The following is a 27,148-nucleotide window of genomic DNA, read 5'->3' as shown; positions in this document are numbered from 1 at the left end:
CGGGGAGGTGCCCACTGTTAATCATGCCGGACAGTGTGCGATCTGACATGCAAATGTAGGTCATTGCATATGTAAATGTGTGATTACGGGGCCGGCATGCCAGGACACATTAGTGAGACTGTGCTCTCAGCAGGCGGCTGTCACAGCGCTTTAGAGGCTCATGCTAACATTTGTCAAGCTACCACGCAGCGAATGAAAGCAATGCCCCTTGTCCTCATCTCTCTCTCTCTCTCTCTCCCTCTCTCTCCCTCCCTCCTTCCCCCCTTCTCTTAATCTATACACCCTCAGCTCCGCGTCTTTAGTGAACAAATGCTGCTGTCTGTGGCCATTAAGTCACTGCACAATATTGCCTTTGTCTTTCAGCATGACACACCTCACACATCCTCACGTGGGCATTTATCCTCTTTCCTATGCAAGTTTTTATTTCATTTGCAAATTCCCTGGTGGAATAAAATAACATGTTATTATTGTTCCAGCTGGTGTTGGTAGCTATTAGTGGGGTACAGTAGGAGCTCTTTAGAGCGGCTGTATTGTTGAACAATAGGCTGGTGAGCAGTGTGTCATGCTGGCTGTCAGAGCGACTCCACGACAGCTTGGGATGACGGCGGTGTCACGCTGTAAAATGCACACACCTCAGCAGTGTTAATTGGACAGGGCATCTCATTGGCTCCCGCTTCTTCTCTTTGCTGTCACCTTAAAAACAATGAAATGCTTAAATTGGTTTGCCCCTTTGTGTGTGTGTGTGTGTCCCACTGTGTATTAGCAATGCTGTTTTCAGCTAAGCTTCCCTTTACTCCAAAGATTATTTTTGTGCTTGTTTTCTAATATAGGGATTCAGTATCTATGGATTTTTTCTTCTTTGCCAAAATGAAAACACATTTTAATGATAAACAGGCATAGTGTCAGACATAACAAAGGGTGAAAGGGAAAATCGGCTCTATATTCTAACTTACTGACTCTAAAAATACAGTCAAAGGTTATCAAGTATTTTCTTCGGATGTAATAAATAGCTTTTATTTGATGTTTGTTTCAGCTCTTTCAGTGCTGTTTGCCTCCATGAGCAGAGACCAGAGCTGCTTCATTTGTAATCTCCCTGCTGTTTAAGTGAATGACTCACTACACTAATCAGTCAAGATCTTAATTTGAAATTAAAATGTCAGTGTTTGCAAAAATCGCCCTATAAAAAGGAGCCCATTTCCCGCTCACTGTCATTGGCTGTTAGCTGAGGGAGTCCCGTTCACCCCGCGCTCTGCCGTCACGGTAACCTTGGTCGCAGTGTGAAACGCAAGCCAAGTCAAACAAATGTGCCGGTTCAGGACGTTCATTTCTTGACTCCCTCGTCCTCGTCATGTTCCTTCCCCTCTGTACTGAGTATCTCACCCCTGAGCCGCCATGTGGCACTCTGATATCCGCCGCCTTCTGTTCGCTCCCGCCGACGCCTTGTACAAGTTGACCACAAAGCTAGAAAGGTCACACAGCCTCCTGCTCCGTGCCGGCGTCACACACCATGTCCGAGGGGCCTGTTCGCATTTATTTTGGACGGTTTTGTTTTGACTATTGTTGTGGAAGGCGAGTGTCTCGGCCAGCGCAGACCATCCTGTGGGGAGGGGAGTCCAGTGCCAAGCTGTCAGTGATCTGACTTGGCAGACAAAGGAAGGAGCAGGATTCTGGATGATAGCATGGCTGTGTTTAGGATGTTTCATGTCAATGTGTGGGGAATTTACCCTTTTAACTTTTGAAAACGCTTTCACAGGCAACTACGCTAAGAAATGTACCTTCCTGGCTCTGGTCAGATCAATTCAGGACATAAACTGGCATGTTTTCGTCCTCCATGCACAAATTGACCGTGCTTCTGTTTTTGTTTCAGAAACCTTTGCAGCCAGACATGGGCCATAATTCACTGGCCAACTTCCAGATCGAGAAGAAGATTGGCCGCGGTCAGTTCAGCGAGGTCTACCGGGCGAGGTACCTGCTCGACAACACGTCCGTGGCCCTGAAAAAGGTCCAGGTGAGACAGCCACAGCTTTCACATCAGGACATGTAAAGGTTCATTCTGTTCCCCTCCTCATGCTATAAAGTTAAATGAAGTCATGATGTTTTATTCTTTAATATCACACAAGCACGGTTGAATTAGCAGTCGCTACAAATGCTGTGTGACTGTTAGAGTGTCACAGTGGGTGTTTGTAGATGCACACACACACACACACACAGTGAAATGTGCATGTCACTCAAAACACCTGTATAGACTCTAACGCCACCCTCTAGATAACAGCAGCCATGTTTGCTGTTTAGTGTTTTTGTCTCCGTCTCTCAATATTTCTGTTTCTTGAATGTCATAACCCCCCCGCTCTCTCTCTCCCTCTCTCCCTCTCTCTCGCCCTCTCCCTCTCTCCTTTTGATCTCTTGATAGATATTCGACTTGATGGATGCCAAAGCTCGGCAAGATTGCATCAAAGAGATAGATCTCCTTAAGGTAAAGAACCAGAGGAGAGGGAGACGGCGTCATACGCGGGCGCTCTGTTCTCTTTAGGTGCCTCAGCTGAGACCATCCACCACAGGAGAAACAATTGATCTGCACCAGGCGCTTTTCCAATGCGTGTGTTGTGTGTGTGTGTGTGTGTGGGGGGGGGGGGGCAAGCGCATGTGTGCACGTTCTTTTCTTTTGCATGGATAGAAATGCAGAAATGTGTTTGTGAACTTAAGCGAGAATGTGAATGAAAGCGTGTTTGCGAGGTACGCGGTACATGTGTATCACTCTATCCTCACGACACGCACACGTACGTACACACACACACACACACACACACACACACACACACACGGGCGCTCGCATCAAGTGTTCCATCCCTCCAGGCTCGCATTGACTCTTTTTTTTTTCTGAATGCCAAAACTCTTGTCTCTTATCTGTGTGTAATGTGCAGCGCGGGGGCAACAGTGCATCAGCATGGAAATTTAGCAGCCTCCCTCATGTGTCTGCTGATGTTCTCCCTCTCTCCCTCTCTTCTTCTGTCTCTAGTCTCTCCAAATGAAGTGTTTTCATTTATCTACTACCTCTAACATGTGTCAGTTGCGCTGCTCTCCATCATTAACGAACAAACTAACTAATGACAGCTTCAATAACTCCTCCTGTCTGCCAGATCAAACACGTGTAATAAGTCTGCGCGTGTGTGTTCATGCATTCTTGACAACGTTTCCCCGTATCATGCGCGGCGTTTTTTCTGCGCGTGTGTGTGTGTGTGTGTGTGTGTGTGTGTGTGTGTGTGTGTGTGTGTGTGTGTGTGTGTGTGTGTGTGTGTGTGTGTGCGTGTGCGTGTGCGTGCGCACCTCAGGCGGTTTGTACACATGCGTATGCACACGCACACGCACGCACGCGTTAGGGAGAACAAGAAAACAAAACCAATTAGTTAGTGCCACTCAAACACTAGAGTGAATCTCCCCCGGCCCCTTGGTCCAATCAAAGCCAGCGATACTGGGATGGAGACGAGACCCTGTAGAAAGCTGTAATCTGAGTTGCAGATTATTGACTTGACGGCATGAGACAGCGGGGCGTGCCTGGATGTGTGTGCGTGACCTTCTAAGAGGGGTCAGGTCAGGGGAAGATGTCACGCTACTCCAGGTGACTGCGTTCTCCCACTTCCTGTCTGGATGTCTTAGTTCCTTTTCTTCTCCTCCATCTCCTCTCGTTAGATGGATCCCTCTCAGGCCGGCCTCTTCTTCCTAACTCCTTTCTGTTTCCTTCACATCCCGCTCTCCTCTATACTTCTGGTCTCATTGCTGTTTCAATCCATCCATCCTTTCTTTCCCTTCTTCACGTCTTCTCTCGTGGATGTTCGGCCCTCCTGCCCCGCACCGCCCGATCATTAAGGCCCGAGTGTGTGTGTGTGTGCGTGTGTGTGTGTGAGAGAGAGAGACGAGACACTCCTTCTGCCTTCTCCCCCAATCGACAGGCTCATAGGAGACACAGCCAAATCAGAATAATGAGAGGCGCACACACTGGCACGGAGCGACCAGAGTGACACACATATGTTCATGTGATCGCACACGCGTGTACGTTCAGCCGCGGCCCCTCAGCGCCTGCCTATTTGTTTGTTTGTCTGTCTTCGTCTGCGTCTGCTCGCTCGTCTGTACTCTCCTGTTCTGGCACGATGATTTCAATTCCGAAGCCTCACCTCTCACCGTGGCTCAAATCTGTGCTGATAGGAACACTGTCTGCAGAAATGGACTGATTGGTGCCAGTCTGACAGTTTCGCCCTTCCTCGGAAAAAATGTGAAATCCACAGTGGCGTTTGCTCCTCGCCCGTGTTTACCACCAATCCTGGACTGTGTTCGGAAAAAAGACAAACGATCGGCCCTCATCAGCAGCGAGAAGCACTAATGATCTCTGTGTCTGTTTTTGTGTTTACCCAATGTGTTTCTGCTGTGTGTGTGTGTGTGTGCGCGTGTGTGTGTGTGTGCGCATGGGAGCTGCATTTGATTTGATTAGACCAGCGGTTTACTGACAAGACAGAGAACTGGCACCAGCCGGCTCAATTAAATCCGATACACAAGCCACGAATCCACTTCACATGCTACGTCTCTTTATGAACAATTGATTTTCCCTTTGTGTTTGTGTGTGTGCGCGTGCGCGTGTGTGTGTGGTGTAATAGGATATTGTGCACTGCAGTCATTTCCACTTTCAGCTTCGTCGTTGTTAATTCTCTCGTCAGATCCGTGCGTCGGTATCTTACTCCACCTTGAAACGCCAATTAACTGGCCAAACGTTTTTTTTTTTTTAAAGCACACAAGTCTTGCATGATTACGTAACTATACATGCCGGCTGAGACCCACCATAACATAACATCATAGCACTGAATGATTGTGGTAATGCGTCTATCATTTACACCAACAGCTGTTTGTGAACACGGCTTGTCATTCTCCCGCATCCTCTGCCTGGGGTTCAAGTTGTGGAGGAAGAGCCTGGATGGGGGAGGGGAGGGGCGGGCAGGCGGGCGGGCTTGTCATCGCTCTGGCTCCGTGGCTGTGCTGCAGCGCGGAGCCACGCAGAACTGCCACCCTGAGCCAAAAATAAATCTGGCAAGAGCGGATGAGGGAGGGACAGGGAAAGATGGAGACGTGAGGAAGAGAAACGGAGAGGGAGAGAGAGGGAGAGAGAAGGAGATGGAGGGGGGGTGAAGGATGCAGAGAGGGAGTGGGGAGTGTAGCGTAGCGTAGCGTACTGTACTGTGCTCTCCTTCCTCCTTCTTCTCTGAATCATCCAGAGCATGAACATTTCTTTAATCACAGCAGAGAAAGAGCAGAGTGGAGCTGAGTGGAGGACGCGTGTCACACCGCTCCGTCTGCTCACATCACAGCCCACCCCCCCCCCACCCCACACACCGCTCCATCTCTCCCTTTCTTTTTCTTCCTTCTCACCCCGTCTCCCCTCCCCTCCTCTTCCTCCCTCCCTTTTTTTTTCTTACTCTGTTACTCACTCGTTCTCTCTCATCCTTTTTTTTGTTGCTCTCTTTTTTTGGGGTTGCTCTTACCTCTTCACCCAAAGCCCTGTCTCCATCATTCCTCGGGCTTGCCTGTGTCACTGTGTCATTTGTTTTTTTTCTTCCTCTTCCTTCCTCATTGCCCCCCCTCCCTCCCCTCGTCTTGCTCTGGATGGATAGAGACTTTCTTGTTTACTACGGGGAATGCTGTTCCTTGCCTTATTGACCAACCAACAGGAAGGAATCGCACCAAGAGATGAGCCCGGGATGCTTGTTTTTCTGTCTGCCAGCCATGTCAGCCTGTCAGGCGTGTGTGTGTGTGTTTGCGCGTGTGTGGTTGCGTGTGTGTGGTTGTGTGCGTCTCGCACATGGGTTGTTGTCATCACAGACAGAGGGGTTGTTGTGACATGCCAGCCAGCTTTGTCACACTCGAGGACAAAACCATCTCATTAGGTCCACGCTTTACTACCAAATTTGGATTCATCTGTTTTGGCTTAATTGGTATTGACTGGTGAAAGTTCTGTGTTTTAGACAATTTGTGACATAAATCCCAGTTATTTATAATTTGCAGAGGGTAACAGGCTTGTTTTGATACATGGAAAACACCATAAAGCCGTGATGATGTAGGTGTAGCATAGCACAGATAAGTACTGAGTTTATCTGCTCAGGATGTGTGATCTGAAGGAAGCTCTGTCAGACGACGTCAATGGAACAATTTAGCTTTAGCTTCTTTACACTGAAGCGTACCGTCAAGTGACAGAGTGAGCTTCTTTGCCACTCCGCCACAGGCCGATTGCTTCCTGCCTCAAAATGGAATGAGGCCTCACAGTCAGATAAGCATTTACCACCTGTGAAAGCCATTAGCCTCTTAAGAAGAAGTCTGCATGTGGCGACCACAACTGTTGGAGGATTTTACTTTTGAGATTGTCACCAACATGTCTTCTGTCCTCTCTTGTCTTTTTCTCTTTTCCACTCACAGCAATTGAACCATCCCAATGTGATCAAGTACCACGCCTCCTTTATCGAGGACAATGAGCTGAACATAGTCCTTGAGCTGGCCGACGCCGGGGACCTCTCACGTATGATCAAGGTAAGCAAATCCCACGGCACACACTCGCTCGCTCGCACTCGTTTCTAAACTCCCATCTTGCCCAAACACAGTTCAACTAGGGCAACGGCAGGTGATTAGTTTATGTCCCGGAGACATGCTGTGGGGTAACACTGAGGCACAACAGCAGTAAAATGACAGAACCGATCCGTTTAACTCAAATGAAGCAGTTGTGTAATACGACCAACATAAATCTGCTGTGTGAGTGGAATCACTTTTTCAGTCATGGTAGGAAACATTCACACTTTGGATGAACTCTATCCAGTTTCAGGTAGATTGCTGTGATAGATTGCCCTGCGTGTGTTAAATAAGTAAACAACTCCGCCATTGATTAGATGTCAAAGCCTGTCTAATATTTGGGGGGAAATATCTCTTCCTCTTATCAAACGGAACGTCAGCGTGAAGCCGACAAACTGCTGACTTGGGCTCGTGTAGCTGCAAGGAACAGAGGCGGGAGGTTTGTGGTTTTTACCTTCCTGGACACTGAGTCAGTCTGAATCACTCATTCCTGAATACAATGAAACCAAAGATCCAATAAAAACGGGGCCTCCTGCAGCGTCGTCTTTGTTCTGCCCGGACTGTAAAAGGAGGAGGTTGGGAAGTGATGATGAAGAGTCGCCAAGCTCCTATAAGTGCTGCATGTAGGGGGGATATGACCAAATACTGAGCTTGGGTTATAGAAAAGTATATGTAGACCTCAAGCAATGTCTCACACTAGTCTAGTTGTGTATTAGTGAACCAGCATCTTGCTTAAACCTTAAACAAACGGAAATAGTTTTACCTCGCGATCCGACCCCGTTAGGCGTCCTCGACTGAGACCAAACACAGATCTTTTTTTAAAGAAACCTGTCAGTATAGTAAATTAATGGTACGCGTGTTAAAAAGCCCCGGTCTCTCCCATGCATAAGCGATGCAGCAGCGTTGCGTCGGCGCAGCTCGACAAGCTGTTTGCAGTCATACTCTGAAGCTCGGCGTCTGCACAGTTCAACCTAGCAAATTAGGAGAGGCGAGGATTAGTGGTACGAGAGATTGAACATGACAGGCGCGGCACACACACGTACGTACACACGGATACATGTCCGGCACACACACACACCCTCGTTACACTTGCATCTGTGTGTTGTATAGGCAAAGTATGTGCTCGTGCCCACATAACCATGGAAACCAGATGTTGGGAGATAGACGTTATCAGTATGCAACATGGCACCCGAAAGAGGCAAGATAACAAACAGCTGACCATCACTGCTTCCTGCTAAGCTACGCAGCAGTGCGTTGAGACAGGCACTCACACGTGCACGCACACACACACATGCACGCACAGTGTTATCCTCTCCTCTGCACCATTTGTCTCCTGTAACGTTCTAAATGATTGTTTTTCTAATTTAGCAATGGTCCAGAGTTGCATGGCAGGGCTAAGGCCGGCTCCTCAGGCTGCAATATGGAGTAAACACACTCATACACTGTGCCATATGTAAAACGGAACACACACACCCACCACCCCCCATCGCTTGAATTTAACATTTTTTATGCTTTTTGATTTCTTGTCCGCGACTCGGATCTCCTCTCTCGCCGCTTCTGACTTCCACCATCCTGTGTTTCTCTCTCTCTCTCTCTCTCTCTCTCTCTCTCTCTCTCTCTCTCTCTCCCTCCCCCCTGCCCCCCTCCCTCCCTGACCGTCTCAGAATTCAAATGAAATCAAATGGTCCTTGATTTGCATGCACTTACAGAATATTGCATGTGCAGTGTTTGCTGTTAAAGGCATGGAGGAAGAGGGAGGTGGTGTTGGTGGGCGTCTATGTGCTCCCCCATTGACATCAAACAGTCCTCTGATATGGAAATGGGAGGGCAAGGAAAGAATGGCTCCTCACCGAGGCTTTGTTTGGATGTAGGCCAAGGTCTCTCCCTCCCTCTCTCCTTCTCTCCATCCGTCTTTATCTCTCTCTTTTCTGCACGCTTTCCTCCGTTTTCTCTTCACCTTTCGTCGGTCTTCACCATCACTTCCCATCCTTCCATCACTCCGCTCTCGCCGTCTTTGGTTCTCTCTCATAGCATCGCACGCTTAACCAAGTAGACCAATTATTCCAACCAGTTAGCTCTTAAACATTCATCTCCTCACCCTTGACCTCAATGGAAATGAGTCATTATTATTCTGACTTTCTATACGATGCAGCGTTAAGTGCAAAACAAAGCTTTTGTCTGTAGTACTTTCTACTCTTTAATACACCAACTGCTGCTCACTTAGTGGAAAATATCCCATCAGCATGTTGAGATTCTCTTTCATGTCCCTTTCAAACATTTGATACTCGACCACCTGAAGTAATGGAGTTAAATTCCAAGGCTGACTGCACATCTGAAGTGTCTTTAGTTTCGTAGAAGGAAAATAATTCCGCATGTGTTGATGCGTATTGACTGCATTCATCCTTCTCTCCTGATTTGGGCCTCGTCAAGAGTTTTCTCAAGTCTTTAGCTGGAACCTGTTTGGCTTCAGGTGATGATGTCATACCGGGAGGATGAAACTGGGATATAATTGTTGGCAGAAGTGAGTTGAGCTGGAAGGAGGAGGTTATGTCGAGATTGAATCACAACACCTTTTGACTCTGAGCTTTCTGTGCTGGGATCACAACTTATCAATCATCCCTTGCTTCTAGACAAGTCATGTTTCAGCACTTGTTTTTTTACCGGTTTGAACTATCTTGCTACTTTCCCCGTTCCGTGTTTTCACTTTACAGGTGCACTTACTTTAAGCTGCGTCGGCTCAAACGTCATGTGCTCTATTCTCCTCCGCATCGACATAAATTGCGCGCTTTTTTTCTTTGTTGCCCGCCGGAGACTCGAGGACGGCTCCGAAAAAAAATCCCCTCCTTGTGAAAGTCCTGCTCCATTACCGTCTCTCCTCCGCCTTTTGTTTTCGTCCCTATCATCACTTGTTGGTTCCAGCCGTTGCGTATCAATTAGCCATTGTGTCTAAGTCGGAGCTCTGTCATCACCGCGGCTTTGCTGTGAGGGATCGCAATCCCAAACCATCCGGAAAAGACTCGCCTCAGCTCGCCGTAATAAATAAATAAACTTAAAAAAAAAGAAAGGAAAGAGCTGGATCCACTGTTTCACGGAAAGCTGTATCTAACTAATGAGCTGTGTGCCAGATGGGGAGAATTTTTGGAAGGTACCACAAATGTCTCCTCTCCGCTCTCCCTTAGATTGCACGTGCTTTCCATTGTAGGGCCGGAGAGAAAACGAGACGGGGCTTTGGTTAGGCTAGCGAGGGAGACGAGGGGAGAGAGCCGTCTGTGTTCCATTAACGGCGGAATCATGGTGTTGGAGACTGAGGCTGGGGATGGATGCTGTATACGCACACGCACACAAAAACGCACACATAAATCCACCGCTGCTGCTGCCATCTTAAAAAATACATTTTGCTATTCCTGTTTAAAGACTTTATTTGTTCCTTTCTCCCAGGTATGCTTATGATGTGTTCGCTAATTGGTGTGTGTTTGTGTGTGTGTGTGTGTGTGTGTTCATTTCCCCTTGCAGCACTTTAAGAAGCAAAGGAGGCTTATTCCAGAACGAACAGTATGGAAGTACTTTGTCCAGCTCTGCAGTGCGCTGGAACACATGCACTCCCGGAGAGTCATGCACCGAGGTGAACACACGAGTAGAACTCCGCCACTGTTTGCGTATTTCTTTCTCTCCCCTCACCCCCCTGTGAATGTCACAGCATGTTAACAAGGAACACGGCAATGTACGCCTTAGTGAAAGCATTTGAGATAATACAGATAAAAATAAGGAAATGCAGGATTATGAGCGATGTCAGATAGCAGAAGAGAGCGGAGCGGAGGTGTCGAACAGCACACAGACCAGAGCTCGCAGTGTTTATGGGCCCACATGCTTCCAATAAGGCCTGGGTCGTATCCAGAGCCGGACTGATGAAGGTCCGCTGCACTCACACACATGGGCACAGGTGATGTTCTTCCGCCCGCGCACCCGACTCCTGATGGGGCGCGGAGACGCTAATGAACCCTGAGCTCTGAGGCTTTAACGACCACTTAACAGAGACCGCCTATTCAAAAGCCGCTTACAATTACACGGGAGTAGTAAATTTCAAAGGCTGCTGCAGGTCGCATTAACATGACTTGAGAGAAAGCAACATAAGGTGCCCCCTCCCCCCCCTGCGCTGCCGCCGCCGCCCACGTTAAGTGTAATGAATATTTTTTCCGCTAATCCACTGTATGTCTACAATCCAGTTGTGGCGTCTGAGACAAAAAGAAGAAAAAAGAAACCTCGCTCATCATCGAGGCTCAAATTACCGAGCGGTGTTCCAGCTTTAATAAAAACTGTGAAGGTGTCATAAATGTGTGTTCACCATAGCAACCGTATCCTCTTAACTAAAGAAGCATTTACATTAGCCGTTTAAACATTCAGCCGGAGTTTGATGTTCTAAGTCGTCCTTTCTTCCCTCCAGATATCAAACCAGCCAACGTATTCATCACAGCCACCGGAGTCGTCAAACTAGGAGACTTAGGACTTGGACGGTTCTTCAGCTCCAAAACCACTGCTGCTCACTCGCTAGGTAATTTACAACAGTCTATATATATATATATTTATAGAGAGAGAGAACTACACACGCACACACGCACACTTACACAGAGATCAGCAGTCAATCACCTGGACTTGGATGTGTTTCATTAGGCATTGTGAGCCCAGAGCCATATGTCATCCAGCAGCGGCAGCCGGGGCCATCGTTGGCCAGTTAGTCACTTCCTATTGCCTTGACCTTTAACCCTGACACAAACGACGTCTGGGCAGGGGGGGGGGTTCGACACACAGCTCTGATTGTGACCGTGTGCAGTAAATCCGGCACACTTTACAATCGGGGTTAGTGTTAGTGGTGCAGGTTTGTATGAAGGAAGACGTATTTAGTTCAGAAGTGTGTATTTCAGACTTCCATAGAACATAAACAGTGATAGATACAAGATAGAGACATATTACCTCAGCTACTAGGAGCTTGGTCCAGTCTGAAAGTGAAAGCAGGAGTTAATGACCGTGTTCCCCTGCCTGGGATACGCTGTAGCTCACCTTACTTCAGAGGAAACATGGGATCTATCACAAATACACACAGAGATGCACATACTACAGCACACACACACACCTCTACATGCCTCATACTGTTTAAAACACAACTTTACGTCGGTGCAGTTTCTCTACCCGCTTGTTCCCCGGCTGCCTTCAACACTGCGCCTGCACTCTTGTTAAATCCGCTCCCCTCTGTGCATCTGCACCTTTTTGATTGTGTGTGTGGCACCGGTTCAAAGTGCATCATTTTTGTGCTGTGATTTGATAAGCGGGGCCTTTTTCCTCCGCCCGTACACCACAAACACCAGCTAGGTAAACAGAAATGTATCACCGTGCTACACAACCTTTTTCCAGAAATCATCAGATGTAGTGTGTGAGTATCGTGTCTTCTGCTCTACGGATAGTTTGATAGATTTAAAGCCCAAATCAGATAAAACAGAGGACAGAACAAAGTGGAGAACAGCATCACTTTGTCATTGTCACTAGAATGCTTATTTAAAGGACATGTAAGTCATTCATTATGCTTTAGTATGGATTTAGTTAGACATAAGGTCTGTATAACGGTCAGTAAATATCTTTGTGATGAACTGTCCACCACTTCTCCTGTCTCTTTCCTCTTCTTTTATTCTGCATTAACACTATAACACACCCCGACTTCAACGTCTCGTACAATGCAGACACACACAGAGATCCTCAAAAGGTGCTATCCAGTCAACTGCATAGATTGGATGTAGAAAATAGCAGCACGAAATGCACGGACCAATATAAACGACATCATTCTCACTGTCTTGCTTCCTTATGTCAAAAAATTGTTGTGTTACCAAAAACAGTGCTATTCTCAGCCCCTGTACAGCAGCAGCCCAGCCTTTGAGAAGGTGTGAATCACGTGATCAGATCAACAGAAGCGCCATCAGCTAAGCAGCCCCGCAGTGCCAGCCAAGGCAGGGTGAACGCGTCTGTGACTGCTCATTAAACGTTGAGTCCACAGCGCCCTCTTTAGGCTGACAGAGGACGGGCAGCCCCGCCAGCAGGGGTGTCACCTGGAATACTTGAATAATCAGGCTGGAACAATCCCTAGTAAATGGTTCCCCTTAATCTGCAGTGAGCTAAAACACAACGTGATCACATTTAAGAAGAGAAAAGCACACGGCCTCATTCTCAGTATGATGTAATCTCTTGAGAATATTCTTAGCTGTGCGAAAGAATAAGAATGTGTGTACGGTCGTGTGTGGTTTATAGTATATTAAGTATAAAGTAACTCATCTTTTGCTATAGAACAGCTAGAATTCCACATTTAGGAACACCTGTTTACTTTCTGTCTTTTAACATTTCTTGTTTGTTTCAAATTGCATGATCTCCCATCACCTCTCTCTCTCCCTCTGTCCCTGTCTCCCTATTTTGCTTGTCCTCACTTCTCCTTCCCTCTTTCCCTCCCTCGGGTGCCTTGACTTTTAGTCGGAGAGAACGAGGGTGGTGTTGTGGTGGGGGGGGGGAGATAGCCGCGACGGAGGGAGGGATAGAGAAAAAGAGAGAGAGAGCGAGAGAGGTGTGAGAGAAGTGGAGTTGGAAGACAGCACAGAGTGAGAGGGACTGAAAGAGAGAGGAGAAAGCGATATGTCAGGGAAAGAAAGGAGCATGAGAAATGGAGAGAACGGTTGACAGAGAAACAGGAAAAGAAAGGTAGAACGTGTGGGGCGAGAGAAGAGGATATGACAGAGTGACACAGGAAAAAGAGGAGAAAAAAAGAAAGCAGAGGGAAAGAAAAAAGTTGGATGGAGCACAGTAAGAGGAGAGAATATGACAATGTGACAGGAGAAATGAAAGAAAAAAGGGAAGCAAGAGTGAGAGAAAAGGATAGAAAGAATGTAAAGAGTTGTGTGTGCGCGCGCGTGTGTGTGTCTCACCCAGTGTGTGTGTGTGTACGCATGCGCATGCCAGTGTGGATCTGTAATGAGCCCAGCCACCCATCTGAACAGTGGAGCAGAGTGGTGGAGCTGAGATGGAGGTCCAGGCACACAGCCTGTCAGCTCCCAGCCTTTCAACTCAGCCGCTCAGCAGCCCACAGTCTCTCTCTCTCACACACACGCACACACATGCACAGACTAAGAGACACACACTCTCTCTTTGTCTCACATACGGATGTACACATACACACAGCGAAGCGCAGACAGTCACACAGGCACATGCATGGACAATGCCTACATTTAGGTACACACACATGCAGACACTGTGTAGATGCGATGCAGAGGTGTGAGACAAATCCTAAATGCACACTGACAGACACTGGGTGACACGTACACATGCAGGCGCTTGGACATAACACCGGCAAAGGGAGAAAAAAAGACACCCACTGCACATTTGCAGCATTTCCGCATGGAGGTTGGGTGCAGAGGGTGACGGCGGGGGAGCGGAAGAGAAAAAGAACAAAAGGGAAACTTGACACAATCGCATGAGAAGGAAGAGATTAAGTAAACCATTGGCAGTAACAAGGAGAATAATATACCTGCAATTAACACCTGTAATGAGAGCGGTGTTAATGATGAGGACAGGGGGAAGGGGAAGAAGATGGAGGGAGAGGAAGTTCAGGGCGGCGATGTTGGAATAGAATGTCAGTGTAACCACGTATGCAGAGACTTAGGGAATCTCATAAAAGCAGGCGAGTCACGAAACGGAGGGGGGAGGGGGCCGAATGTGGGGCGAGGGCTCGGCTGGACGCAGAGAAGGCCACAAATATATAATGGCTGTGTAATATAAGGGAGTGCGGAGGAAGCCCACTCAGCTCCTCCTTCCTCCTCCCTCCTTTTTCATTTTATGTCAGATTTGTTAAAACGCCGCTCAGCAGAAGTTTCTAAACTGCTGCCCCGGGCCCTGAACGAGGAGGAACTCAGTCGAGGCTGTGGTGATTCTCCCAGCTGTTCTTTCACTTGGGAGGAGGAGACGCAGAATAACACCCAGACCGCTTACAGAGCATAAGTGTGAACTCGCTACCAAGTGCCTAAGCTGTATCTTTTAACGTGGTAGTGAGGAAACGTCATTATTCTATTCTAATTTGTTTTTAAATGTCACCAATTTTGGTTAATTTAGCCGTACATTCAGCTCAGGTCTGGGGCTTTCTTTATATCGGATGGCAACGTCGCCTCCTCCACATCACTTACCCTGTTTTTTTTTTCCCCCAGTGTTGTCACAGCCATTCACAATAATAGAAATCAATCCTAACATGACTTTCACTTTATTTGCATGAATAAGTAATGTGCCCTTCATTTGGAGCGCTGGAGGAGTCTGAGCTCGGCACCGCTGCCGTTCTTTATGTGCAACTATTAGCATAAGAGAGGCTGATTTCTTTTTAATCAACTAATAATGGATGTTAGGGGAGCTTGTTCACACTGCACCATGAGACCTCGCAGCTCGCACACACGCACGCGCACGCGCACACACACACACACACGCACACGCACACGCACACACACACTGCACTAACAACCTGATGACCAATTAAAACTGCAACCCCCTCGCTCCAGTTTATTCCTCTTTCTCTCTCTCACTCTCTCTCCCTGTCTCTCTCTCTCTGCCCGTGCAGTGAGTGTTTTGGAGCGATAGGTAACACATCATTATTTCGCGGCCACACAGTTAAACATAAAAGCGCGTTTTTCCTCAACCCAATTAAATCTGCACCACCGGAATTAAAATTGCCAACTTTAATTCCAGCTCCCATAGACCTCAGAGGTAACGGCCCCCTCTGCTGTACTTTTATTAATTACATTTTATACCGCCTGAGTTTTCCCTCCAACCTGTTAGCGCTCGTAACGCACAGTATATATGTACGTGTGTGTGTGTATATAAGAACTGTGAGCAAGCAGTTGTGCCTCTTCCTCCCTTTTTCCTACAATTATACATTTTTCCTTTGAGCTGATCTCATCCAGTCAGCACTCTGGTTAAACTCTATCAGTTTTAAACCCATCAGTTACTCAATTCATCAAGTTGTACTTAGTAAATGACTTTTTATTACGGAGCTGGACACTGCTGGCTTAAGGGGGAACACTGGTCACACAGATAGAGGAGAATAAGAGAAGAGTGTATTAAGATTTAAAATGAAAATGCAGGAAAACAGTGCAGTTGTAGGTCAGCGCTCTCATGTTGTAATCAGACTGGGATACATGCAGTTGGACAATAAGGAACTACAGTAATGTCAGATATTGTATATTTCCCGTATGTTTTAGCATAACAAATCAATTTTCAGGTACTGAATCAGTAGGGATTACAAGGAGAATACAGACTGTAGCTATCAAGTGATGCTTGCATTGAATATGTTGATTAAATTCGACATCTAATCCATAAATCATGGAGTGAATCACCCACACAGTGTTGTAAGCGAGGATGGCACCGGTAGAAATGTGAGTTATGGCTCCAGCGGGGCGTATTTAGCTGCCATATTCATATTGCAGCGACCCTCCTCTCGTATGTTTGCATGAGAGCATTTGGAACAAGCTCAGGCCGAGCGAGCGCAGGTTAGTGGGCCAGGAAAAAATTCCATCCTAAACCATATGTGATTAATATACAAGTTCTCCTGGATGTGCACGGGAGATCACAGCAAACAGAAAGCAAATGGTAGAAAGTTGCGAGTAGAGCTGGAAGAAGGGATACCGGCGGTCTCCTGAGCTTCCTCTGGCGCGCTGGGGCTGTGATCACCAGCTGCGGTGTCCAGTGTGGGTGAAGGTCTTGATTCACTGGAGCCCTGCCAGTCGCCATGGCATTTTGGGATTCTTGAGTTTCAAAACCAGAACCAAAAAACGGGCCGACTTTTAAGACTCCGGCTCTGCTCCCCTGACAGATTCCCCGACTACTGTTTCAGATCATTACCAAGCCCCAGTAATCAAAGCTGATTTATGTATAGTGTGTGTGTGCGTGTGCGTGTCTATGTGTCTGCGTGTGTGTCTGCCTGCCTGCTCTACATACTGTATGCATGCAATTCTGCGGTACGTGTAGTATTGCGTCATGATATCTTACGCCATTACCTAGCATCTTACCGAAGCACTCTTAATTAACAAAGACAATGCAATGGAGTCTCTCTCTCTCTCTCTCTCTCTCTCTCTCTCTCTCTCTCTCTCTCTCTCTCTCTCTCTCTCTCTCTCTCTCTCTCTCTCTCTCTCTCTCTCTCTCTCTCTCTCTCTCTCTCTCTCTCTCTCTCTCTCTCTCTCTCTCTCTCTCTCTCTCTCTCGCTCTCTCTGTTTTTCATTTGGCAGGAGCAGGAGTTCTCCTTGCTGAATAAGTCCCAGATTGGGGGCTGCACCTCCGTTTTCCACCTGCTTTCCTCTGCTATGTGAGCCGTGTCAGTGATGTTGATGAACCGGGGCGATGCAAAATGTGAATACTCACTCTCTCTCTTTGTCCTGTTCTTCTTTTTCCACTCCTCTCTCTCTTTCTGTCCTGGCTGTACACTCTCTCGCTCCCTCTCCCTCTCTCTCTCTCTCTCCCTCTCCCTCTCCCTCTCCCTCGCTCTGTGTTCCAGTGGGTACTCCTTACTACATGTCACCAGAGAGGATACATGAAAACGGATACAACTTCAAATCTGACATCTGGTCGCTAGGATGCCTGCTGTACGAGGTAAACTATGGGAATGTGTGCGCACACGTTGTCACCCTGCAGCCGACTGTGGGAGTGACGCGAGTACACACTCACACAAACACACACACACACACGCGCACACACACAAACAAACAAACCACCCTCACTCCCACATATAATAGAGTACTGTATGAGAAAATACTGCACATCCTCCAGCACTCTCCTGTGTGACTGTGTTTACATTGCCCCTCTGGATTTGTCAATACACTCCACATAATCAAATATATCTTATACACTCAATTGTACTCACAATTTAGCAGTGTATTCTAGATTGTAAGCTGTATTTCTTTACCTCGCCTCGTTTCCCCATCGTTCCCCGAGGCTGAGCTGCAGCCTTGTGAGCCTAAAGTGCTTTAGCCTGCGTACCTGTTGAACGTTGCAATGCCGGCGAGTGAGGGGAACTGACATGGCCATGTGTTTTAGATAAGGCCGCCCAATGACACTGACGAGTCTGATTAGTCGAGAGCGATACGCCGCCGGGCTGTGCTGCAGACCGCGCCGAGCAGAGGGGAGAAAGCCCAGAAGGAGAACGCAGGAGGGGGGGGGGGGGGAGTGTAGAACAGAACAAGGATAGGCACGGAGCGATAGCAGCCAGTCTGATGTTTCACCTTCACACAGGCGCACAGTCAGACCCCATACACAGCAGCGGGCACAGCAGCAGCAGCAGAGAGACAGAATGTCGGTCAGGAAAACACCCACATCCTCCTCCTCCTCCTCCTGCCTCCCCAGAGTTGCCGCTCACTTGGGCTGCATCGCAACGCACCGCTGACTACACCTTCTCCACAGCGCCTCGGGCAGAGAGGTGTAGAGAGCGCAGGGAAAAGAAGTTTGAGCTCTGCTTCCAGGTCATGGTTGCTCAGAGAGACCGCGGCCCTTCATGCTAATTAGTTCCCCCACATTGCACGGCCGTGGTTGGCTGAAAGCAGTGGGTGCTGTAGGTCACATTCGGTTTCCTTAATTTGTGTGTGTGTGTGTGTGTGTGTGTGTGTGTGTCTGTGTCTGTGTCTGTGTGTGTGTGTGTGTGTGTGTGTGTGTGTGTGTGTGTGTGTGTGTGTGTGTGTGTGTGTGTGTGTGTGTGTGTGTGTGTGTGTGTGTGTGTGTGTGTGTGTGTGTGTGTGTGTGTGTGTGTGTGTGTGTGTGTGTGTGACTCTTGGAACAGTGAAGATGTTACCTTCACAGGTCATTATAAACCGGATCGCTCTGGTTCACGTGGCTCCTGTTGCGTAGTTGCAGCAGGTTTCACACACAGCACGCAGCCACAGTTTCATTGAGTCAAACTCATTTGTGTGTAGATACAAGTGTTCATTTTCTTTTAGTTTAATTGAGTCTGTTGGTTTAGTTATTTGTCCTTTACTGATCCGACTGTGAGAGAGAGAACAATAGCAAATGTAAGGCCGGCTAACACGGGCCCAGACCTGGACCACCGGCGCCACGGTTACATCGCACGAGCCACAAAAGAACCCATTGAGATTGTGACATATCCTTGGACAGAACATTTGAACAGTTTCAACATGTCAAAGTCCCCATAACACAAAACAAACTCACTCTGATGACTGATCATTTGATTGAACTGTAATGAAGGAACAAACACACGTAAGAACAGAAGACAGTACAGAACTTATAGGATCAGTATAGATGGCATGTTGAGCAATCGCTTTATGAGTGATGTCAGCCTGATGAGGAAATGCATGCTTATTTCTACCTTATTTAATCAGTAATTAGTTTAATCACAGTTTAAAACCCAAACTGACCATTGTAAGCTTTTCAAACGTAGGATTTGTGTTTTGGTTGGACAGGTGTGCCTAATATACTGGTAAGTCAGTAGAAAATAAAGGAAATGGAGCACAGGGACAGTGGTGAAGAGTTGTAAGACGAAAAACAACTCATGCGGAATACAGAAAGGTACTGTAAGTTACTGGAAGAGAAAGGGAGCAGGTGTTGAGTGGAGGAGAACAAGACAGAGCTCCAGCCATCAGGTCAAGGTGAGGCGCGCGTGTGGAGATAAAGATTTTACAGCCTTATTGTTACCGATGCGGCGCTCACCGTGCATATTCTCTTTGAAGAACAAAATCCGATGCTCTCCACTCCTTCGTGGCGAGGGGGGGCCTCCGCGGTGCATCCCGTGTCAGCGGAACTACCTCTCTCTCTCCCCTCCACCCTGCACTCCTTCTGTTCTGTATCCCCTCCGTGCGCCTCCTCTTTCCGCACTTAACCTTCAGGCATAAGTAATTCAGATAGAAATCCATGTCGATCCCTTTGGTGCTCATTGATTTCACTCTGAACATAGTAGGGGTTAGGTTAGGTGTAGGTTTTGTGGTGGAGCACGCTTGTGTGTCTGTGTGTGTGTGCGCGCCCACATGAGTGTGTGTGTCTGTATCCCAGGGTGCTCGTTCCTTATGTGTGAAATGGCTCCAATTGAGGCAGCCTGAATTTTTTCACCGTTGCGCCCAGGGGTGGTGTGAGGGTCCGTAGGGTCCGTCCGTCAATACCTGGCTGTTGTATCCGCGTCTGTCTTCATCGCGTATTCCGTTTGATCCCTTTCTCCCCGTGTCCGACCTCATTACATCACCTGACCTCGCCCTGTGCCCCCCGCTCCAGCCCGGGCCCACCGCCGTAATGAGGATTGTGCAGTTAGCGGGGTCGTTTCCCAGCGTGACCCGGAAGGTTACAGGGGTGGTGGACAGCGCAGGCTGCCACACTCCCAGTCACACGCCAATCAGCCAGACTTCCGCCTCGCTGTGCTGTACGCTGCCCACAGTCGGAACCGCCTCCATTTTATAATATCCACGCTCGTACACTCAGGAGGAGCTACTGCATAAACGAGATGCATTTCAATTCACACACTCTGGGCTCTTCTCTCTCTTCTTGTGTAGATATTTTGTGTGTGGTTGTGTGTGTGTGTGTGTGTGTGTTTACAGAGGAGGCAAATGTCTTGAAAAGCTTTCCTGGAATGCGTCTCCTTCCTGTATGGCACACAGCCATCCATACCTCTGACTGTGCCCATGTCTCATACCTCCTGCCCCGGCTCCTTGCCTCATTCCTTCCCCTCCTCTCCTCCCTTCCCCCCCTTGTTTTGCTGTTGGTTTTATGAGGCTCAAAATCTTCAGTTCTCAGCAGCTGGAGTTTGCGTGTGACAAGCCACAGCCATGGCTCTCACTCGATCTCTCTCTCTCTTGCTCTCTCTCTCTGCATGAACACAGTGGCCCATAACTTAAGGTATCCATTCAGTTCTATCATATGTTTATTATAATTGCACATGCCTGCGTCTCATGCTGGCCACTAAAACTTGCAAACTAGCTCAGGTCTTTAAACCCCCTCACTCTCTTTACATCTCCATAATCCCTAACATGTCCTGGTCATTCCGTCCTGTCATACGTGGTTACATACATGTCATAGGTTAAGCCCTCGAGCTAACAGAGATGTGTAACCATAACATTTCACTCCATTCTACTCACAGGGTTCACAATTCAAATACCAACATTCAAATTCAGTTTAGCTGCAGTTTCTCTATTTCTTTGTTTGTTTTTGCTTTTTGGTTTGTGTTATTTGGCATACAGACAGGTAAATGTTAAGAAAGAAAACAGTGAAAAACAAGCTGGAGCATATTTGGAGTTTCCCGTCTAATCCTCATTTCCTTTAAATGAGTCATAATTAAATAACACACACGTACAGTATCAACTGGTCCCATATTAATGCATAGTGAAAAATGGTTATGTATTCATTTTCCTTTTAACAAAGTCCAAATCCTCCTCCTGGGCCTGAACAGTTGACTTGAACAGCTCACTGTGTTAATCTCGTCTGTTGAGATGTTCGTTCAAGATTTTAGTTCATTGCTTGTAAAGCTCAAAGACGCATCATCATTCTAAAGCTTCACAGTGGGAGGACGACTTGTTTGAGTATTAAGTATTAAAGAAAGAAAGACTTGTAATGTGTTTCCAAAAAACCTGGACTGCAGAACATTTCCATATCATATGAATACAAACTCCTGTGAGCCAAGAGCACAATTGGGAGATTAGGGAAATTTTAAATCGCTCTTTTTTTGGTGTAAAATTAAAATAATGTATAAATTTTAAATGCCATGAATCTAGTGTGTTAAATCATTTCCTTATCTTCCTTCCTCTTCACTGTGGTGAGGTAGAGGAGTAATGACACCTGGCTGTGGGGGCTGTGTGTAGATTTCAAAAAGCCCGGCCCCCTTTATCGCAACTGTTTTCCTTGATTCCTCATCACATCCTCATAAAACCACATGAAGGACCAGCGAGCGCGTTGGAACCCCTTCTCCTCTCACTCGTACAGAAATGTGTAGGCGCCAGGGAGCGAACGCCGACGCGTTTCTCTGTGCGTGCGGATGACAGCAGGAGGCGTCGCTCCTTTGATGTGGCCTGCATCAATTTCATGTTTGCGTCGCGCACAAGTGAGTACAAAGTTGTGCAAAGGCTCCTGGGTCCCCGGACTGTGTGGGCCCCGGAGAGGAGACGGGCGGCGCTCCCAGCTCCTTTAATTGGTGTACGGGGAGAGGAGCTGGAGAGAGGAAGGGATCAGTGTTAATTACACAACTGGAAGGACCCATGCAGGCCGTTTACACACACTCACCGCCTCAGCTGGGGGAGAGCACAACCTGGCCAGCTAAAGAAGAGCATGCGAACAAAGGAGTGTGTGTGTGTGTGTGTGTGTGTGTGTTTCTGAGTATGTATCTGTGTGTGTGTGTGTGTGTTCTGCCACCAACAGCTCACACCCCTTAGACAGACAGCAGGCATGCGTGTGCATTGGATGTCTCCCGAATATCAATGAACCCCCCCACACCCCACCCACACACACACACAGACACTCACACTCGCACACACACACACACACTAAGGCCTCAGAGGTCAGAGAGTGAGTCAATCATCTAGCCCGCTGCGACGACACAGTCTGAAAAAGGAGTAAGTGTGTGTTTCTGTGTGTGTGTGTGTGCGCCTGTGCGAGTGTGTGCGCGCCTGTGTGTGTGTGTGTGTGTGTGTGTGTGTGTGTGTGTGTGCGTGCGTGCGTGCAGAGAGCAGGGGGCCGGCAGCTGTCAGGGGCTAGGAGCAGCAGGCACTAATGAAGCAGATGAAATAGTGCAAAAACTCCCAAATACAAACAGGACAGTTGACATTTTTCATCTGTCAAAAGCAGAAGATGCATGAAAATACGACGGGGTCTTGTTTAACCCTTTACCTCCCATTTTCCATAGCTGGCTGATTCTCTTGCCTCCTCCCCCCCCCCCCACACACACACACTCCCCCTCTCTCTCCCTCTCTTTTTCTCTCCCACTAGTGATTTTGGGTTGCCTTCTTTACAGCTCGCACCCACAAACCTACAGACTTGCTCACTGCTGCCTATACATTACCGAGCTGTGTGTATTTATTATAGAGCAATTAAAGCTTTTTCCCACTTTGCTTTTTTCTCCCCTAGTCATTGAAGTGAGCTCAAAGTAACACGTCAGCATTTTTCTACACACACGGTCCAATCTAAGCAAAGCCAGGTTGCTTCTGAAAGAAACAGACTCTCAATCTCTGGAAAGTTTAGGTCCTCTTAGTTTTTCTGGTTTCGCTCTGGAAGTGATTAATTGGTGAATGAAAGCGCAAGATGTCCGCTGACCTTCGTGCTGTCGCAGTTAAATCTGTAAACGCCTGGTATCAGCAGACTGGTGACGTATTTCTCCCTCCCGTCCCGTGTTTTCTTCTTTGCTTGTTTCCTCGCTTCCGTCTTTCCCAACGTCTTTCCATATCAGTCGCAGTGAATGTCAACAGTAGTGTGTGTGTGATTAGACGCCTAGTTAAATTCCAAATCTCACAGTGACTGTTGAGTTAGGTTAAGTGGCCCAGACAGATTCAGATGGGAACCCAGAAGTACTATTCATTCTCTTCACTATGGAAATACCTGCTTTAGCTCTAGCGTGTTCCTGTACATGTTCATTTGTCCATGCGTCTGTTTGTCACTGAATTGCTGAATAACTGAATCTGAAGTATTAGGCTTAAACTCATAAGACTGTGCCTAATGGAAGAACATCATAGTGACAAACAAGCATATCCACACACACACACACACACACACACACACACACACACACACACACACACACACACATCCCATCACTGTGGACTGCCTGCTGTGCCTCAGTGGTAATTGCTGGAACTGAGAGAGAGCGAGAGAGATCCTCAACGATGGATGTGCGCACATGTGAGGATGGACTGTATGTGTGAGTGTGTGTGATTAAGAGAACGAGTGAATGAATGATTGGTAAATTATGTCCAGAAGAGAGATGGGCCCACTGAGATTGCACCGCTGTCATCTCCCCACTGGAAGCTGTGACAGAGACTTTATCAAGTCTGCCCGATAGGGAACAGGAACCCCTCTGTCTCTGCGTCCACTGCTAAGTGAAGACACTGAAGGACAAAGCTACAGGATAGGGATGGTCGGGTGGAGGTCCATGGTTTACACTCAGAGCTACTGTGGGCCAACACCAGTGATACAGAACTATTAAGACAAAACTAGCTTCTTATAACCATCTTGTGAGGTTAAGGATCTTGCAAAGAAACCAAAGAATATGTTGTCTTGGTTGCCATGTGTCCACCTTCTCCCTGAAAGACATCCTCCCATCACACCGCTTTCTTTCTTCTTTACAGCCACTTTGACTTAGATGTATTTTATCTCTATAGCGTCTTAAGAGAGTGTGAGGTGGTATATTCATTCTAAATCTGTATGGAAGGATTCCAGTTGGATTCATATATGGAGTTTGTTCCGTTCACTGCCAATTAGCAGAGCGTCAAATCCGTATACAGTACATCCTCACTGTAATTAATGCTATAATGCTATAAGTGTGATGTGTGGAACTAAATCCACACTTTGATAAATACCTTTTTGTTTTTTCTTAGTATAGCAATACATGTTCATTGTTCCAAGGTATCAGCATGGCTCCTTTATCATATAGATTTGTCCAAATAGCAAATATCGTTAATAATGAAATAATGAAGTCTTATCTCTGTTCTTGTCAAAGTCAGTGAGACTTAAAGCAACATTTCGGGCTGCTGAACAATCTCCTCTGCCTGAAACAGATGTCGGCCACGAAATCTGGCGTCCAATATGGATTCTTCATATAGTTTGTGCAAAACCTTTCCACGTGCTCCCGTTTTCCCTCAGAATCCCTGCCTACAAATCTGAAACAAACAGAATGAGATGCAGCTTATACATCTAATGCCTGACATCTCATCTCCTCGTATAAAATTATGTAAATGAACGGGAAAGGATTCGACAGGAGCCGCATCCGACGTCTTTGATGAATCTCGGCAGCTAATCACCGTCAACAGTGACAAATTACATTTATCATTAATTATGCTGTTTATAAGTCGTGTCATTTGTCAGTAGAAGTGCACAGGGAAACAGATGTCTGGTGTACAAACTCATAGTATTGGATTACCGCAGTGTAACTAAGGCGTCATTTTACTTATGTGTGCATTCATCGATGCAGGAATGAGTGTATAGTTTCTGAACATGCTCCATGGACACCATATACATACACACACTTCAAAAGACAGTCATTTGTGTATTTGTGTCTTGTGTTACCATATCTAACAGAAGCAGCAGCAGTTTGATTTGTCATTGACGCTCATCCTTGACTTTGGAAGGTTCCGGAGGGTCTGGAGACGCTCCCCCGACTGAGACGCGTATTTGTTGGACGATCTTCTGACTTTGACTTGTCTTGACTCTGTATTTTGGCAGATGGCGGCCCTCCAGAGTCCTTTCTACGGGGATAAGATGAACCTGTACTCCCTGTGTAAGAAGATAGAACAGTGCGACTACCCTCCTCTTCCCTCAGACCACTACTCAGAAGAGGTAAACGTCTTTCCGTTCCAACAAACAACACCGCCGTCTGTCCGCACGCTCCATTTTAAAGCCTGCGCCTCGTTCTCTTCCTCTCTGCCAACTCTCTGATTTTGACGTGTGTTGACTATGCAAGTTGAGGATTGATATTTCAGAAGTATGTACAGTTTGGCTCGTGTGTGTGCGTGCGTCTACGTCTACCCGAGCGTCTCCTCCGCTGCATTACAGTACGATGCCGCTCCGGCTAAGCCCCCGTGATCAAAAGGCCGGCTATGATTGTCTAACCGTTTTGAAAATGAAACGCACATATCAAAAGCATCTGTCCGCGCAGAAACTAAATGGGCTGTAGTGTCATGTTTCCCCCGAAGTAAATGTTAAATCATCTGTCGTAATTCCGCGTAGACTTGGCAAATGTAATCTAGTAGGTCTGCGGTTAGAGATCACCTTGTGGCTGATTGCATGTGACGTGTGTACGGCTTTGTGTTTGCAAGCTCTGTTTGTGTGGGTGGCATTTCTGTCCTCCTTCTTTCTTTCTAATACTTCAAGATATTCAGTCAGGGTTTGCACGCACGCACACACACATGCGCACACACACTGCAGGTATTAGCTTCATTTAGCACCGAGCCTGCGCGTTATTGATCGGCGCTCTGGTATCTTCTTTCGTTGTTTTGTTTTTTTTTACACCGGGAGATTTTTCCCGTCATAACCGAGCCGCTTGAGTAACGGAACACAGCCGAGCTATCCGTTCTTATCCTCACACCTTCCTCTCGGCTGCCATTGTGTCTGCTTCCCAGTCCGCCGTGGCTCCTTTTTAGGTTGCCGTGCTCACTCACGTCCCCGCCGCCCAAACAGCCCCAAACCCTGCAGAGAGAGGATTCATTACCGCACCGCATCTATGGATGTCATTAGTTGATAAAGGCTAATTGGCCGGCGTTTCAACACTCGCGCCTCTGTTTACCTGCGTGCCATTTGGTAAGTGTGTGTTTGCTTACAAGAGCTCCCTCCACACACACACACACACACACACACACACACACACACACACACACACACACACACACACACACACACACACACGCCACACACACACACCAAGCGCCCTCGCAGCACAGAGCTCATGCGTTGCCCCACATGTCACCCCCATCCAGGAGACAGGGAGACAAAGCGAAAGAGAGAGGGAACGATAGAGCCAGAGACAGGGAGATGGAGAGATGGAGATGAGGGGGGAGCCTGCAGCGCCTGTCTGGATGTAAACAATGCTCCTGAAGGATCGGCAGCAAACTGTCAGCTGCTCATCTTTGTTGTGTCATTTAACCATCTCCATCTACGCCTCCCCGCGCCGCCTCCTTCTCCCTCGCCAGCTCCCACACTCCCCCTCCCTCCACCTGACACCACCCCACCCACCCACCCCCCCCTCACTACACCCCATTCGCCATGCAAAGAGAAGCATGAATATTTTACATATCTGCATCTCTTCGGCATAAACCCCCCCCCTCTCCTCCTCCTCCTCCCTCCCCCCCTCCTCCGCTCGGTGCGACTAATTCTCGGTCTGAATTTGCATCTTTCCCTTGCCGGCTCACAGGCGTACACAGCGGTTGACGAGAACGCGTCCAAGCCGGCTCCGCGTAACATCGGCCAGGAAGTCGGCAGACTGTTACCATAGCGACCTCGCGTAGATGTTATTTTTCCTTTCCTTCTCCATTTTATTCTCTCTCTCTCTCTCTCTCTCTCTCTCTCTCTCACTCTTTTTTTGTTTTAATGATGGCGGTGGCTGTTCTGCCTGTAAGCATGTCTGTCTGTCTGTCTGTCTGTCTGTCTGTCTTTCTGCTCCAATCAGCCACTTTGCATGGCCTACAGTGTAAACGCTGCCTGTGGATGGCAAAGGAGTGGCAGTATTGGTTTGGGTAAAAAGAGGATTCAGCAGACCAGTAAACAATTAGGGCGCAAACTCTGCCACACATCTTTGTCTCCCTGCCGTGACCTGTTGCAGTCTTAATGTTGTAAATCGGTAGACGAGCAGGTTGAGTTTCCG

At 47.6% G+C, this 27,148-nt stretch overlaps 1 protein-coding gene across 4 annotated transcripts in view; it reads left to right on the top strand.

Moving 5' to 3' along the window:
• Nucleotides 1-25,242, top strand: part of nek7 (NIMA-related kinase 7) — a 47,220-nt gene extending 21,978 nt beyond the window's left edge. For all 4 annotated transcript variants that reach the window (XM_076151421.1, XM_076151422.1, XM_076151423.1 and 1 more), the window contains exons 3-9: nucleotides 1,868-2,008; nucleotides 2,411-2,473; nucleotides 6,454-6,564; nucleotides 10,114-10,222; nucleotides 11,042-11,149; nucleotides 17,159-17,253; nucleotides 25,015-25,242. In XM_076151421.1, coding sequence (XP_076007536.1) covers nucleotides 1,868-2,008; nucleotides 2,411-2,473; nucleotides 6,454-6,564; nucleotides 10,114-10,222; nucleotides 11,042-11,149; nucleotides 17,159-17,253; nucleotides 25,015-25,227 — 840 coding nt within the window. In that variant the 3' untranslated portion in view covers nucleotides 25,228-25,242. The remainder of the gene's footprint in view (nucleotides 1-1,867; nucleotides 2,009-2,410; nucleotides 2,474-6,453; nucleotides 6,565-10,113; nucleotides 10,223-11,041; nucleotides 11,150-17,158; nucleotides 17,254-25,014) is intronic.
• Nucleotides 25,243-27,148: the final 1,906 nt, after the last annotated feature.

Source organism: Genypterus blacodes, unplaced genomic scaffold (assembly GCF_046128005.1).
Source record: "Genypterus blacodes isolate CSIRO-AG114 ecotype Tasmania unplaced genomic scaffold, CSIRO-AGI_Gbla_v1 ptg000054l_1, whole genome shotgun sequence".
Taxonomy (NCBI): Eukaryota; Metazoa; Chordata; class Actinopteri; order Ophidiiformes; family Ophidiidae; genus Genypterus; species Genypterus blacodes.
This window is presented reverse-complemented; position numbering and strand designations above follow the sequence as displayed.